The sequence below is a fragment of the Mustela erminea genome, chromosome 11, assembly GCF_009829155.1.
Source record: "Mustela erminea isolate mMusErm1 chromosome 11, mMusErm1.Pri, whole genome shotgun sequence".
Taxonomy (NCBI): domain Eukaryota; kingdom Metazoa; phylum Chordata; class Mammalia; order Carnivora; family Mustelidae; genus Mustela; species Mustela erminea.
In genome coordinates this window covers 89,917,344-89,933,551 of record NC_045624.1, presented here as the reverse complement: position 1 = coordinate 89,933,551, position 16,208 = coordinate 89,917,344, and the positions used below count along the sequence as shown (strand labels likewise).

The window sequence follows — 16,208 nt, the reverse complement described above, 5'->3', positions numbered from 1 at the left end:
CAAGAGCACCTTAGCCATTGATGGAAACACTGCTGGAGAAGAATGAATGGCTTTTGGTTGATCAAGTTACTCTACAATATAATTGGTAGCCCCACATCTGTAATAAGCATAGATCTGTAGGCCCAGGAGCGAGAAGAAAAGATAAAAGAAATTGATCCGCAAGTAACTTATTATTTTGGAAAAAACAACTTGCCCAACCTCCTGATACTGCGCTCCTTTATCCTTATGTCACACTATGGATGACAAACGGGACAAAAAGTGGGAGGCTGTGACGTTGGGTCAGAATGTGGTGATCTTCTGTCCCTGGAACGTGGTTCTTCCGCAGTGTTAAATCTATTTTAGCAACTTGGATTTCATCTAAGTGGTGGGAAATTTCAGATATACTTTATTTCCTCCCAAAAGGAACACAAGAATGTTCCATCCTATTCTCTTGTAATAAGAGAATTGGAGTGTGCTGATAAACCCTTTCCCACCCGCATGGACTCCTCTGGGTTGGAGCTGATGAACGTTGCCGTGATACCGAATGGCATCGCAATCGTTCAGGTTACTGTGTGCTAGAGGTTTCTGGCTGCCGTGCCACCGTGTTCTTAAATTTCTCTGCCTTCCTGCTTCTTCCTGAAATGGTCTGATGTTCTTTCTAAACTGGTGAAGAGGGAGCAGCCCTTTCTTCTTCCAGAGACTGTCGCATGGTGTCAAGCTTTACTAGCACGGCCCTCGAGACCGTACAAGGGGGTGATTTTTATTTGTCGTGCCTGTCTATAAAGAGATGTCGTATCCTTGCAAAAGAGGTCTTGCTTGTTTGATCAGACTTTCCCTCTTCTTGGTGACCCTCGTAGATCTCTTAAAAATCACCAACTTGAGAATCAAGTTTGTGAAGCTGCACACTTTGGGCGATAACCTTTTGGATTCCAGAATGGAAATCAGAGAGAAGTATTACTATGCAGTGTATGATATGGTGGTTCGAGGAAATTGCTTCTGCTACGGCCATGCCAGCGAATGTGCACCTGTGGACGGAGTGAATGAGGAAGTAGAGGGAATGGTAAGCAAGCTTTCTTCTTTATTTTATTTTATTTTTTTAAGATTTCATTTATTTATTTGAGAAAGAGAGGTGGAGATCACAGAGGGAAAGGGAGAAGCAGACTCCCTGCTCAGCAGGGAGCCCAACGTGAGACTCAATCCCAGGACCCCAGGATCCCAGGACCCTGAGTCAAAGGCAGACACCTCACCGACTGAGCCACCCAGGCACCCTAGGCTTTCTCCTTTGGACAGATGATCCCAAAAAGCAATTTGAAGCTAGTTTTACCTTAAACCTTTCACAGTTTCTTGGGGTTTTATTTTTCAAGACTGACTTTTAGCTCTTTCCGCCTTAATGGTGGTTGACAGCTGGTTTTCTCTTTGTTGACTTTCTGGGACTATTCATGTCAGAGACAAAGAATTAAATTTTGGAAATTGTTGCAACAAGCTACTGCTACAGTAGATCTTTTTTTTCCAGCCAATCCAATAAGGATTAAGAGGTTTTCTCAATAGCCATCACATCTTCCTTTCCTTTAGGGAAGATCAGGTACCACAAGCATAAAGTGACCTCAGCCCAGAGAACCAGGACATTTGAACCCAGAACCTCAGAACATGACTTAAGAACCCAGTGGGCTTTGTTTCTTTATATGCTTCTACTCGTTTCATTCTTTTCCCACTTTTACGCTGTGTTGTCAATTCATGTACTTCTAAAAATTGGGGATTTGGGTGATTTGTGAAATGGATAAGGTTAGGGTATTTTACCCATTTCGAAGTGAACTGGTAATTCTTACAGACCCATAGGATTTCGGAGCTAAATGGGTTTACTCCACCAACTATCCTTATTAGAACGGAACAGGGATTAAACAGCTCACCAGAGGGCCCTAAGTCAGCAGCAGATGGAAATTTCATGTCTAGCTCTCCTGACTCTGCCCCAGGGTTCCTTCTGTTATTCGACTCTGGGCCTCCCTTGATGAAGATTGTGCCTGCGTTACTTGCTGTTTGCTTTCCCAAGATTGTTAGTCCTCATCTGGGATGGTCCAGGATTTGTGCATTCAGCCGGCTGAAACTTTTGCTCTCTATTTGCTCCACTTAGAGCACTTGCCCTGTAGATAAAGTTGCATTTTTAGCAGAGCCTAAAGGGAGGACACAGCCTTGTAATCTCGTTGCTATATCTTTCAGAGAATGCTAGGTACGCAGTGTTTAGTGTTCAGCATAACAAATCTGGCGTGTAGCTCCTGTCCTGTAGTCTCCTCCCCATCAGGGGTCTCAGCACTGTGTGCTGTTGATTCAGACACTGTAGAGTGCTGTGGTGTGTGCTTTGGGACTTTTTGGGGGGCGGGGGCAGTTCTGTGTAAAACCAGCTTGTCAGGAGATGATTTTACTCTCTTGCTCACTGGCGCTCCTGTGAAGGTGAGTCCAGGGCAGACCTGTCTGTCCTGTTCCTGAATTCCATTCTATAGAAACTAGTGTTTAGGTGAGGTGCCCGTGCACACGCGTATTTGATAGATTGAAAGCATTTATCTTTTATGTGCCTCAGGGGCTTAGGCAGAGCTTGCCAGAGACACAATGCCAACGAGCACATCCTGGGCCCTCCATCCAGCAAAATAATTTGTTTTGTTTTCTTTTGTTTTCCCTGAGATTTTATGTTTCCTTTCTTAAAGACAAAAAGTTAAGTGTGAATGTGGTAAGTGATTAATATACTGAATCTTGTTTTGATTTGGAAAAACAATAAAGCAAAAAAGCCATTCTTCTATGTGGCACAGCCATAAACTTTGCAGTAATGTGAGTCGTTTTCCAGACAGCGTTTGTACATTTAGTTCTGCAGTGTAACTTCTGTTGATTTCTCTTAAAATAGGGTTTTTTGGGGCATAGGTTTTTTTTAAAAAAGTAACTAGGTTTTATTTACTTTTTAATTCTTAAGTGACTGATGTTGTTCACCTGGGTTCATTTCATCGATACTTTGATAAACTATTTCCTGAGTGTCTGTTGTATAATAGGAGCATCACTGTGTTCCTAGAGATGGAGTTGGAGCCATCAGAAAGACAGAACTCACTGGAAAGGGATAAAATAAAAACAAATCCTCACTGTGGTGAGCTGGAGATGACGATTAGTAGGAAAAGGGGTTTCTGTCTCCCATCAGTTGTGGAGAAAATCTAGTCCCCAGTCTGTCTCTTACTTTGCCCTTTCCCATTTTTTCTGACTTCCAAGGTTCACGGGCACTGCATGTGCAGGCATAACACCAAGGGCTTGAACTGTGAACAGTGCATGGATTTCTACCACGACTTACCCTGGAGACCTGCTGAAGGTCGAAACAGCAATGCCTGCAAAAGTAAGTCTCCATCAGAGGGCAGTTTGCGTCCACTCAGACCCCTGTTCGTAAGTACAACCCTTTGGTGATAGCTGAGATGGTTTAGGTAAGAAGAAGAAAGAGGGGTTGGGGGGGCAGGAAGGAGGGAAGGGGGTGGGGAAGGGGGATGGAGTTCAGATAAGAACAGCACAGAGCCCAAGGCCCCAAGGACGTTCTTGCGACCAACACAGAGTCTACACTGGGGAACTGATTCCAAGGTTCAATTCAGCCGGCGTGTGGTGGGCACTTCTCTGCTAGGCACTGAGGATGGGTCACTGATGCGAAACGGCCCCTCCCTATGGGAGGTCGTGTTGCAGGGGGAGGCAGAGGAGGCCAGGGTGTAGAGTCCCAGGAGGGCCAAGTTGAGTTAAGCTTCATTTTGGGAAGACCGGCACCCATGCGGGTCACTGAGCAGAGAGTGACATGATATTAAAGCGGGGTGGGACCGAGGGGACTGCCGTGGGGCTGGCAGAGGGTCAGCGTGCGCTTGGCAGACCTTTATTCTCACCGAAGAGCCTGGTCGGGTGTGCCGGTGGGAATGGGGGAGAAGGGAAGCAGGCCTTCACACCCCGTTCCTTAAAGCTGGCAGCCCAAACAGGCTTTCCCAAGAGGCAGTGCCTCGGAGATCCTCTGGGGTGATACGTTCCAGTTCTACCCCCGAGGGGGACCCACAGGTGTCCTCTGCCTGGTCGCAGTCTTCTGTTGATAAGCCACCAAGGGGATTCTCCCCGAAGGTTTTTACTTTTTAGCCCATTCTCTTCCAAAGAGGGCAGGTTCATGTTTCAGAAAGCTCACGCCTGGAAGGTTTCCAGCACACCAGGTGGATGCGCCCTTCCCCACTGGCGCCTGATTGTCCGTTGTCATCTTGCCTGAATTCACCCCTAGTTTCCAGAAGGAGCTTCTTCCCCACAAGCCCATCCTCCAGCGGTAGGTCGACTTCAAGGCCCTTCTTGTTGCGCAGAGTGTAACTGCAACGGGCACTCGGGCTCCTGTCACTTTGACATGGCGGTCTACTTGGCCACTGGGAACGTCACCGGAGGGGTGTGTGACGACTGCCAGCACAACACGATGGGACGCAGCTGTGAGCAGTGCAAGCCGTTTTACTTCCAGCACCCGGAGAGAGACGTGCGAGACCCCAACCTCTGTGAACGTGCGTGGGGAAGGGCGTGACGGAGGTCTTCTCGGTTTGGAGAGCTAGGGTGGGGGGTGGTCACCATCCTTCTCCTGGGACTCCTGGTGTGAGCGGCAGACTCTGCTTTATTTTAATTAATTATTAATTAATTAATAATTAATAATTAATTGTTTTAATTGTGGGGTAGCCTGCTGAAGCAGTCTTGCCTTCTTTAGTCTACTGTGACGTGTAGAGGGTCAGTGGGAACATACGTGTTGGTACCAACACATGCATTGTTACCTGGTGACCTTTGTTCGTCTCAGGATGCAGCTGTGACCCAGCGGGATCTCAGAACGGGGGAATCTGTGACAGTCACACGGATTTTTCCACTGGCCTCATTGCGGGTCAGTGCCGGTGTAAATTACATGTGGAGGGAGAACACTGTGAAATCTGCAAAGAAGGCTTCTACGGCTTGAGTGCTGAAGACCCGTTCGGTTGTACATGTAAGTACGTTGTGAAAAAGTCTGGGAGCTCTGGTCGACGTAATGCCCATTTTACTGTGCAGTTCTAAATCCATACTACCCCTTGGCACTCACTTGGTTTGTGTTTCTTTACTTCATTTTATCTCTACGAAAGCCTGTGCTTGCAATCCTCTGGGAACGATTCCTGGCGGGAATCCTTGTGATTCTGAGACAGGTTACTGCTACTGTAAGCGTCTTGTGACCGGACAGCATTGTGACCAGTGTCTGGTAGGTGAATCCTAATTACGTGGGGTGGGTGGTTTGCGCATGGGACCTGGTTCGCTGTTGTAAAGTCTGCCGTCCCTCTTCTATGTAAATATTAGAAGATGCAAACAATGTACAAAAAAATTACCCATGATTTTGGCAAGATGCTCACCATCGAATTGAAAAATAAAACCACAGTGAAATACCACTTTCATAGTCGAAATTAACAAGTTTTAAAAAATGGGGTTGCTAACTGTAAGGACATAATGTGGGGCTGGTCCTCCGAGTTGCTGATGGAAATGCATGTTGGTTCGTACTTGGCAAGAAAAGCATTTTGGAAGTAAGCTATCAGTAGCCTGTAGAAATGTGCATACCCTTTGACCTAGTAATCCCACTTCTGGGAATCTTTCCTAATGAAATAAGCAGAAGATTGGACAGAGATGTAATCACCAGAAGACTCATTGCATCTCATACCAATCATAGCCAAAAAAACTTAGAAGCAACAGTGGGGAAAATACTGAAGTAAACTGGGGGGCTTCTGTACAGTGTGATATTTTGTTGCCTTTGTAAATGACAATAGCATGAGGAAATGCTTATGCTGGTGTTAAAAAAAAAAAAACAAACACCCACAGGATGTGAGTAGTATCTTGATTGTGCAGGAAAAAATGGCATCAAGAAAAACAAAATCTGGAAGGAAATACTCCACAAAGTTCACTGTAGTGATTCCGGGTAGAGTGATTACAGGAATAATTTTGAAATTACCCCGTATCTTTTATAACATTCTTGTGATTTCCTTTATAATTTGTGAGGGGGGTGGTGGTCCACTGACCTCAAATTATGTTTATGAGCTGTATATATGCATATTTGCATGTATAACATCAGATTCAGGAAGCCTGGCCTTTATCTGCTCGTTAGGAAATCGTATTTGTCGATTTCTCCTCCCTTGTATAGATTCTGTCCTTTTTCCTTTTCTTTCCACCTGCACTGGATTCAGGATTCGGTGATCTCCTCACCTTTCACTGGTGAAAATACTTGCTTCATGCTGTTTGGACATAGATAGTCCTTTCAAGAGCTTGGCTCACGGAGTTTCTGACGGGCTGAACTCAGGGAAAATGTAAACGCTGGCCAGATATTTGCCAAAACTCTCTACAGTACTTTTAATATTTGCTCCTGTTTCCTCTCGGAGGATGGCTGTTTGCTCGGGGCAGAAACTGCTCTGATCTGGAGTTGGGTGTTTACGACCCCAGTGACCGGCAGCCTGGGTTTTAGCTCAGAACACTTGTGCTCGTTCCTCTTGAAAGCTTTCTGCTTGCATGGCATGAAAGAGCATTCGGTGGAACGAGCAAGACATGCCATAACTTGTTTCTTGTTCAGTCTGTTGTGTAATGACAGGAACCGACCTTCAGACCTTAAATCTTCTCTTGTGCAGCCAGAGCACTGGGGCTTAAGCAACGACTTGGATGGATGTCGACCTTGCGACTGTGATCTTGGAGGGGCCTTAAACAATAGGTGAGTGAAGCCACATGTACACTCTTCTTTGCGCTCAGTCCCCTCAGAGAGCTGTCCCCATCTCTGGGAGTAGTATGACAGCCAGTGTCTCTGCAGAAGAGGTGGAAAGTATAGGCACCTTTAGTTTACCTGGGGTCTTAATGTTTTCAGAGATTTAGTCATTCCAAGAGTTTGCTTTGAAGACTTGAAGTATGTTTCTGTTTCTTGGTTTTTAATAGTGTTGGACTTTATGGTATTTTTTAAATTATGGAAACAACGTATGCCCATTAAAAAAAAAAATTCTGGGGTGCCTGGGTGGCTCAGTGGGTTAAGTCATGCCTTCGGCTCAAGTCATGATCTCAGGGTCCTGGGATCGAGTCCCACATCAGGCTCTCTGCTCAGCAGGGAGTCTGCTTCCCCCACCCCCTGCCTGCCTCTCTGCCTACTTGTGATCTCTCTCTCTGTCAAATTAAAAAAAAAAAAAAAAAAAAAAAAAACCTGGGTGTCTGACTAGCTCAGATGGCTAAGCGTCATCTTTGGGCTGAGGTCATGATCCCAGGGTCCTAGGATCTAGTCCTGCAACAGGCTCCCTGCTCAGTGGGGAGTCTGCTTCTCCCTCTGTTCCCTTCCCCTTGCTCGTGTACACTCTCTCCCTCTCTCTCTCTTTCTGTCAAATAAATAAATATTTTTTAAAAAAATCCCAATGGGTAAGACAGGTAGCTTGCCCAGCTCCCCCCAGGATCCACGGCTATAAGTGCCACTGCTAGCAGCTTCTCAAGTTCTAGAAATTAATAATAGATCTCAGAATACCTATTGAAAATTATAATTCCTTTCCTCTTCTTTTTAAATAACAAGTAAGGTTAAAAAAAAAAAAAAAAAAAACAGACAAGTACAAACACAAAAAAGCCCATGATTTCCCACTTGACTTTACTGGCAATTTTGGAAACACAAAGTCCTCCCTGTATGCGCACTATTCCGCGGCTTGCTTTCTTAGCCGGGATCCATTTTCATGTCAACGTGTATTTACAGGCCCTTTTCTTTTTAATGGCATGTGTTCGTCGACCTCTCTCTCTCTCTCTCTCTCTTTTTGTTTTTTTGATATCCCATCGTGTGGAAGTGCCACAATTTATTTCCTATTTTTCCTGTAGATGAGGCTCCCAGGATGGAATCGCTGAGTCAAAATAAAAAACTTTTGATTTTTATAGAGGTTTCCAGATTATTCTCCGGACAGATGGTGCTAGTTTATTTTCCTACCACCTGGTTACCAAAGCACCTTCCTTTCCGACCCCACCAGCGGTTGGTAAACTTGTTGTGTTTCTCACCAATCTCAAAGATGGAAAGTGAGGGGCGCCTCGCTGGCTCAGTCAGTGGAGTGCGTGACTCTTGATCTCAGGGTCATGAGTCTGAGCCTCAGGCTGGGTGGAGTCTACTCAAAGAAATAAATTACTTAAAAAAAAAAAAAAAAAAAATAAGAGGGGAACCTGGGTGGCTCAGTTGGTTAGGTATCTGCCTTCAGCTCAGGTCATGATCCTGGGGTCCTGGGATCGAGCCCCACTTCAGACTACCTGCCGTGGGGAGACTGCTTCTCCCTCTTCTCTCCCCTACCCCCGATCATGCACACGCTCTCTCTCTCTTTCTCTCTCTCTCAAATAAATAAATAAATAAATCTTTAAAAAAAAAGTTGGAAAATGAACTCCCATTTTGATTTGCGTTAAGAATCTTTTCATTTTCTTCTTCTTTCTGGTTTTTATTTTCTTTTTCAACTTCCAAGTCTATTGGTGAAAATTGCATGTAATCGTTTTTCATTATTGAAACACGTTGGTGTCCCTTGAAGAGATGAGATGTGAGGCTCTACCAGAGATCAATCCCAATACACATTTGGCAAAGACGTTAGGTTTGTGGGCGTGAAATTAACCACCCCTGAGTCAAAGAGCCTTTGGGTCTCTGTAACGGGGTCAGACTGCGAACATCTGGTAGAGAGGGTAAGTGACTGCTGAGGGGATAGGCAGATGTTTCCTTGTGGCCTGACTCTCCCCTGAGACAGCAAGCTGAATTCATCAAGCAGGATCCATGTACTAAGAAGCCCGACTCTCCCAAGATTATTTCCCAACACCGTAGCAGTCTGCTGGGAAGGAACAGGAATTTAGACAGCAAGAACATTCTTCTCTGGCCTCCGTATTTGGGTTTGTTCCATTCCGGATGCTGTGGTACTCGGGACAGCGTGTAGATCTGAAACTCCAGGGTGAATTTCTGTTCTTAGAAAACCTTCAGAGGGGAGGAATCAAGGACAATTCCATAAAAGCAGGGAAGACAAGCTGCTGTCTGCTTCTGCAGTCTCCTCTCCTTATTTCCTTCATGGCTCCCGAGCACCTGCTGCTTCCTTCAGTCATTGCTTGCTGGATGCAAAACTGGCATCGTTCCTAAAATCCTTGAGTAGATGAAAGGGGCATACACGGTTCTCATGTAGTGAGCTCAGGAGTGTCATACGTACCTTTACTATAAGTGGATTCTGTTCCTCACACCCCTTCCTCGGTTTCCCTGTTCCGCACGTGCTTCCTGTCTTTAGATCCGCCCACACAGAGCCCCTGGGCTGTCCCTCGTGTCTCCTGCAAGAACTTATAGAAATCAGAGTGTGCTAATCAAGAGGGTTTGTGAAGTAAAACATTTTAGTGAGGATTTTACAGGGAATTTGATCTTCCTAGCATGACTGACGAGATGCCCAATCTTTTGGCATCACTGATGGGAAAAAGAAAGAGCCTTAACAGAATTCTCTAGTGCCGTGACTCTGCAGTGTTTGGTAGTGATCCTATTCAGTTTTCCCCCACAAGGACCTCCTCTAGGAGTCCCATAGCATAATAGAGATTCTAATCAAGGCTTCAAGCCCTGAGGAGAAGGCTTGGTGCTCAGTGGGCACTTAGGAGAGACCTGCTGAATGACTGATTTGTTGCAGCCATGCCCAGATGTCTTCTACCTGATGATATTCCTTTGCTCGACCTCGTGTGCATAGTAGATATGGAGGAAATGTTGATCAAGTAAAAGAATTGGAGGAAGATCTCTACGATGTAAAAACAAAACATGCACTCCGAATGGGAGTAGCAGTCTCTAGCTGTGATCCCAGACCATCCTTAAGAACTTTGGCCAGAGACATAATTTAATGTCAGAACCATGTAAAGTGGAAGAAGTTTGAGAACGTTTTGTATAATGAGCTGAATGGCTTTTTGTAGAATAAGACTTCAGTAATTCCGTGTCTATTATGTTAACAGGTAATCTGAATTTTCAAATATTTTTAGAGAAGTAAGCCCTAATTTAAATAATGTGACTTATACTAGACTCCTGAAGCTTTGCCTAGTAGGTAACCTACTTGAATAAATTATTTAGAATGGTTGCAAGATACCCGTAAATGTTTGAAAACTATAAACAATTTTATAGCATCCTTCAAAATTACTGCATCCATTAAATTTGGAACTCTGGAGTCTGGCTGGAAGCCCACCGCTCCTACTTTCTGGACTGAAGTCCCCAAACCCCCTCGAGGTTTCAACAGCCCTTTCCTTCTGCGTCTCTTATAGGACTTACTTCATTCTGCTCTGTATTATCCCTGTTAGTCTCTTAAAAGGTCTCTGGACAGGGATTTTGTCTTACTTGTTTTTGCATTTCTGTTTGTGCTCAGCAATGTGGCCTTGTAGGTGCTCAATAATTGAAATTTATTATACTTGGGAACCAGCGCAGAAGTTACTCCGTATTTTCATCAGTGCATTGAATGGTAATGGTATCTCACCCGTTGTTAATTCCTGGGATGGCTGGATAGAGACAGATGCATAGAAGACATTTATGAAGGTATTCTACTTAGCTGTAGGCTTGGGAGGGAAGCTGTCCTGGCGAAACAGATGACACGGACTGCTGATCAGTGTGGAACCAGTGTTTATTTGTGATCAGAATTAGGGAAGAGATACCAGTGTTTGACCAGGGTGTGGTTCTCAGGAATGATTGTTTTTTTTCCCTTTTTTTGTACCATTGTCTTAGTGATAGAGAAAAGTTGAAACTATATAGTATTTTCTCCACTGATCACTATTTAAATAAAATAGAATTTCCCTTCTAATAGAATTTTTGAAGTAAATGGCTAATTTCTACATTTACGAGAAATCTGTGTTCCTCATAATCTTGGCCTTCACCCATTGAGAAAAAAATAGGGCCTGTATTAGTTTTTTATTGCTGACATTGTAAATTACCTCCATTTGATGGCCTAAAACAGCATAAGCTTCTTATCTTACAGTTCTGTATGTCAGACCTGGCCAGTCTTACTGGAATAAAATCAAGATGTTGGCAGGGCTGTGTTTCTGTCTGAAGGCCCTCTGGGAGAATGTCTTTCCTGCTCATGGGAGTCATTGGCAGAATTGGCAGAATTCAGTTTCTTCCTTTTTTTTTTTTTAAGATTTTTATTTATTTGTCAGACAAAGAGAGCATGTGCACATGCGCAAGTGGGGGGAGGGGCAGAGGGAGAAGCAGGCTCCCTGCTGAGCAAGGAACCCGATGTAGGACTCGATCCCAACACCCTGAGATCATGGCCTGAGCTGAAGCAGACGCTTAACCCACTGAGTCACCCAGGTGCCCAGAGAATTCAGTTTCTTTTGGTTGTAGGATGAGGTTCCTGAGAGCCTGGCTGTCAGCTAGGGGCCTTTCCCCGCTTCTAAGGGCTGCCCACATCCCTTGACTCATAGCTTTCATGTTCAGAGCCAACCACAGTGGGTCAAATCCTCCTCAAGACTCATGTCCGCCCCACTTCTCTGCCTGCCTTTTCTACTTTGAAGTCATCATGAGATTAGATTGAGCAGTCCTGGATAATCTCAAGGTTCTGAACCTCAGGCCCGTCAGCAAAGCCCCTGGTCGCATGTGAAGTAACGTATCCACAGACCTGGGGGGTGAGGATGGGGACATCTTTGGGGGCCGTTATTCTGCCTGCCCCAGGGTCTGACTTATTGTGTCTTATGTCATTGTTCTATCGTTTGGATCCAGCACCTGGAATCTGTATCTAGTTACAGGGAAATTTGGTGGTATGGGGGCTAGGGTGGGGAACCTATGAACTTGTCAAGGGTACCATTTCTATGTGATAGGATTTTTACTTGAACACAGGAAGGGTAATTACTTGTAATCTTTTCTCTCTAGGGAGGAGGTAGGATTTGAGCTTCATTTTTGAAAGCTGAGAGAGGTTTGGGAGGCGGGACGGAGAGGCAAGAGGGCCTTCTAGCTGGGATGAGGGAGACGGGTGAAGGCCCAGAGATGGAATGAGTGTGGCACATGGTCAAGACCTGGTCTGACTGTGACCAGCTCCGCTCACAGTCCCCCAGGACCTTTCTTTGCACTTGTCATTCCTGTCCTCTCTCTGCCTGAAGATCTGTCACGATCTTCTGCCACCTTGGGAGCGTGGTTTCCGTGACTGCTCTTCAGTCCCCCTAGGGGTCACCCAAGGAGGTGAACTGTCACCCAAGGAGGTGAACAGTGGTTCCGGCAGCCTGAGAACTTGGCTGGTGGCTCTGTTTCGGCACTCGCTGCGTTTGGCTTTGTTGTCATGCTCGGTTGCTTGACCGTTTATGTCCCCAGTTAGAGGGTAAGCTCTCGGGGGCAGGGACTATTTCCCCCCTCATTTTTCTTTCCCCATATCCTTTCAAAATAATGGAGTTACCAAAGAAGGATTGATTCAGAGGAAAACGGACAACGGACTAAAATGTGAGCGTGCTGACAGCAGGAGGCCCAGCATTTGCTCGGTCAGGATTCGCAAGGGACGGTGACGAGCCCTGGGGCTCATCCGGAGGCAAAGGGTGGCAGCAGAAAGCGCCGCTGTGGTTTTCAGAGGGTGGGTTGTCGAGGCTGCTGGCAACCAGGCAGAGGCATCACGACTTGGTAAAAGCAGAGAAGAAACAGTTGTGGGTTTTGATGAAATGCCGACAGCCGCACTGGACTGGTGGGCTGGACGGGGCAGCGGGGAGAAGAGCGTGAGAGGCCCGCACTGCCACGTGGCGGCTGCCGGAGTGACAGGCACGGCAAGACATGCTGTTCCGTGATAGCGGCCACCGTGACAGCGAGAGGACACTGCTGAGGGCAGAGACCTCGTGAAGCAAGACGTGGGTATCGAGGAGAAAGGACAGGCAAGGTCACGGCTCAGCCCAAATCAGAAGATCTTTACATCTGACAAATAGCAGAGCTGAGGGAATGTGAGCAGGAGGGGCGACAAGCAGCTGGGGATGGAGGCGAGGCAGAGAAGACAGGCGGGCCAGCCAGGGGAATGGCCCCTTGGTGGCGGGAAGTGCACAGGCAGGGCCGGAGCTTCGGTGTCCAGGGCCAGGGAAAGCCACAGGAACACGTTTGCTCGGGGTGCAGGCGTCCAGGAGGCGGCGGGCCTGTCGGAGACCATCCTTCCCTCTGTGGACACAGAGCGGCCTGCGATGGCCAGGACAGGTATCACGGGAGCTCCTCTCACGTGACTGGGTTCTCGTGAGTTCTCTCACCTTCAGAATTCAGAATCGGGCGTCCGCGTATCGTCGGTACCGTCCCCTTCACTTGCGTGCTGTCTGCTGTTGCCGTGTGGAGAGTCTGATTGCTTTCTTCTTCGGTGGTTGCTGTTTGTACACGTGCGTTCCCTCAGGAAGCGTCTGCTGGGGAGGAAAGAAGGATTTTCTCTCGCTCATAGGACGGGAGGTCTGATGCCTGAGCTTTGGAAAATGGCTTTTGTGGGTGGACTGTGCCCCAAGAGGGCTAGTTCCCCCTTGCAGCAAGGTGTGTCCTCTGGGAATTGGCTCTGGGGTGTGAAGCGCTCGTAGTCCTCTATGGGAGGAGCCATTCACGTGATCTGCGGGAGGAAGACTTGGCTGGGGCTGTGGGAGGGCTGAGGGGCAGGGGGGGACATTGGTAAAATACCTTGGAACGTTCTGTGTTCCCAAGGGTTGTAACTTGCCTTGGAGACTTGGTTCAAATGGGCTTTGGGATGAGGAAAAAATCTGAACACTGGGAATGGGTTTAACGTAACAATTCCAAACCCTGTCTTGACTTGAATGAAGTAAGAATGGGTGCATAAATTTGGTTTTACCTTGGACTCACGGAAAAAGAGACATAGGCTGAGAATAAAATGAGTATGTTAAGTCTATCCAGAAAACTTTATTACCTGAAACCGTGTGTTTAGTTAAAGTTTTTCCTTTTGCATGAAACTCCCATTTTTCTTTTTCTTTTTTAATCTTTTTTATTCAGAATGTGTATCCTTCATGCACTTATTTGTTCAGCCGGTGTTTGAGTGCGCTGTGTGCACTGGGCCAGGCCCCACGAGGGTGTGAAGGGCCCAACTGAGGTGAGGGAGGCACAGTCCGAACTTTGAAGCAATTTGCTGTCTAGCAGGTCTGTCAGTGGTTACATTATGAGAGAGAAAGCAATAAATGTCTTAACAATACAGATAAAGAGTAGCGGAGCCCTCAGAAGGCACCACTTGAGGGTAGCAGAAACCAAAGGCGGCTCCACGGGAGTGCTGAATGCTGGGCCGGGCTTTGAAAGGCCGGTAGGGTTTGAAACACAACCCCTCAGCTTCCATGAGCAACTAGTATGTGACAGGTTGTGTTGTACGTGTTATAACCACAACGTTCCTCCTGCACAGAGGAGGTGGTGCAAAAGAGTAGGGGGCTCGTTCTGTGGGGTGGAGAGTGATGGTCAGGAGAGGCCGCAGCGGAGTCCTTTGTGAGCCGGGTCTTGAAAGGACAGGTGGCTCTTTGCTAAGTGAATGGGGGACAAGGGTATTCAAGGCTGCAGGAATGACATAAGCCAAGGGAAGGGTCCACAGCCCCCCCACCCCCACCATGCATTGGAGAAACCATAACCGTTCCATATGGTTGGAGAAGTGAGGGGAGAGGGGGAGTTAGAAAGGTAGAGAAGGGCCAAACTGTGAAGCTTCGTGCCCCTGCTCGAGGCCAGGAAGTGATGCAGTTGGTGCATCTTAGGAAGGTCATTAGGGTAGCTCGCTGTGTGAACGGTGGTGGTCCAGGTTGTAAAGTTGGAACCTCAGCCACAAGGACACTGATGAGAGGCTGCAGCCGGTTGTACTGTGAATACGAGAATGAAGGAAGATACGGCACAGCCCGTGGGAAGTGGGAGGAGAAGCCCTAGAGGCCGGGCTGTGAAGTCACAGAACTGGGTTCCTGCTTAGCTATGAAAGATCCCAGAGAATAACTTCAAGGTTTCTGCCTTGGTCGAGTTACTGGCTGACAGGGTTCTGTCCCCAGCAGAGAATAGAGGCAGCAGTTGGTCGTTGCCCTTTGGGATCTGTCTTTAATGTCAGGGACCGCTAAGTCGGCACGGACCTTCTAGAAGTTGGGTCTTTGGGTCTGAGGCCCAGGAACGAGATTGCAGTTGGAAATCGGGCAAAAGATATAAAAGAGCAAAGCAAGAACGTTGGCGGCATCCATAGAAAAACCTCGGTATGGCGGGGATGGAGCATAGTGAAGAAAAACAAGCAAGACAAAACCGAAAAGACCAGGTCACGGGGAGCTTTCAGCTGTAGACTTTGCGATTAAGTCAGAGGCAGGAGTTTTTTTTTTTTTTCCCCATGTATTTGTTTTAGTGAAAAAATAAGAAAACCCTACATGCATATTTCAGCCATTTGATGTTTAGGAGAAAATGCAGAACTGTGTCAGGTGGCTTCACTCAAGCCTGGTGGCCCCGCTGACTTGCTTTGCTGCCCCTCCCCCCACCCAGCTGCTCGGCAGAGTCAGGCCAGTGCGCGTGCCGCCCCCACGTCATCGGGCGCCAGTGCAATGAGATGGAGTCTGGGTACTACTTCACCACCTTGGATCACTACATCTACGAAGCAGAAGAAGCCAACTTCGGGCCTGTAAGTAGGGGGGTGCTGGGCAGATGGGAGAAGCTGGGTTCGGTGGGAGGGGGCAGTCATAGCGTATGCAAGTGTTTTAAAGAGTCCATTTACAAAGCATTTTTATAGCTCTTGACAGGATGGGGACCATGCCTTTTTGAGAACAGTGCTATTTAAAGCTGAGTAAATCTATAACTCACAAAGAGACTTTGAAAGTTTCACTGACGAGGCTTTCAGTGGGTTTTTTTGGGGGAGGGTGCTTATTTTTCATTCTTTCACTCCTCCACTTGTGCTCTGAAGTTATTGTTGATGTCATAGGGTAAATACTCAGATGGGAGTTCCATCGCTGTGTAAGCAGCCATCCCAAAATGTAGTGGCTTCAAAGGTAACCATAGCATGTCAGCGGGGTGGCCAAAGCAGCTAGAGGCGGGCTGGGCATTTTCCACCACATACCGCCCCCCTCCTCAGGCCCCCCCAAGTAGCCACCCTGAGCTCCCTCACAGCACGGCATCTGGCTTCCAAGAAGGAGGCAAGAGAAACCACCAGGTCTCTTACAGCCTAGGTTCCAGAGTTTCGGAAGGTCATTTTCTCACGTTGTGTTGGTCAGAAGTCGCAAAGCCAGACCAGATCTGAAGGCAGGGTAATAAACTTCCTGAAGGGTAGATCCAAACGCTCATATGT

At 47.0% G+C, this 16,208-nt stretch overlaps 1 protein-coding gene across 1 annotated transcript in view; it reads left to right on the top strand.

The window, feature by feature from the left end:
* The window catches only part of LAMB1 (laminin subunit beta 1), a 67,498-nt gene that overhangs the window by 16,975 nt on the left and 34,315 nt on the right, over positions 1-16,208 (top strand). The window contains exons 8-14 of the mRNA XM_032306029.1: positions 837-1,039; positions 3,223-3,343; positions 4,323-4,511; positions 4,796-4,975; positions 5,109-5,221; positions 6,627-6,706; positions 15,413-15,548. Of these exons, the coding sequence (XP_032161920.1) occupies positions 837-1,039; positions 3,223-3,343; positions 4,323-4,511; positions 4,796-4,975; positions 5,109-5,221; positions 6,627-6,706; positions 15,413-15,548 (1,022 nt within the window). The remainder of the gene's footprint in view (positions 1-836; positions 1,040-3,222; positions 3,344-4,322; positions 4,512-4,795; positions 4,976-5,108; positions 5,222-6,626; positions 6,707-15,412; positions 15,549-16,208) is intronic.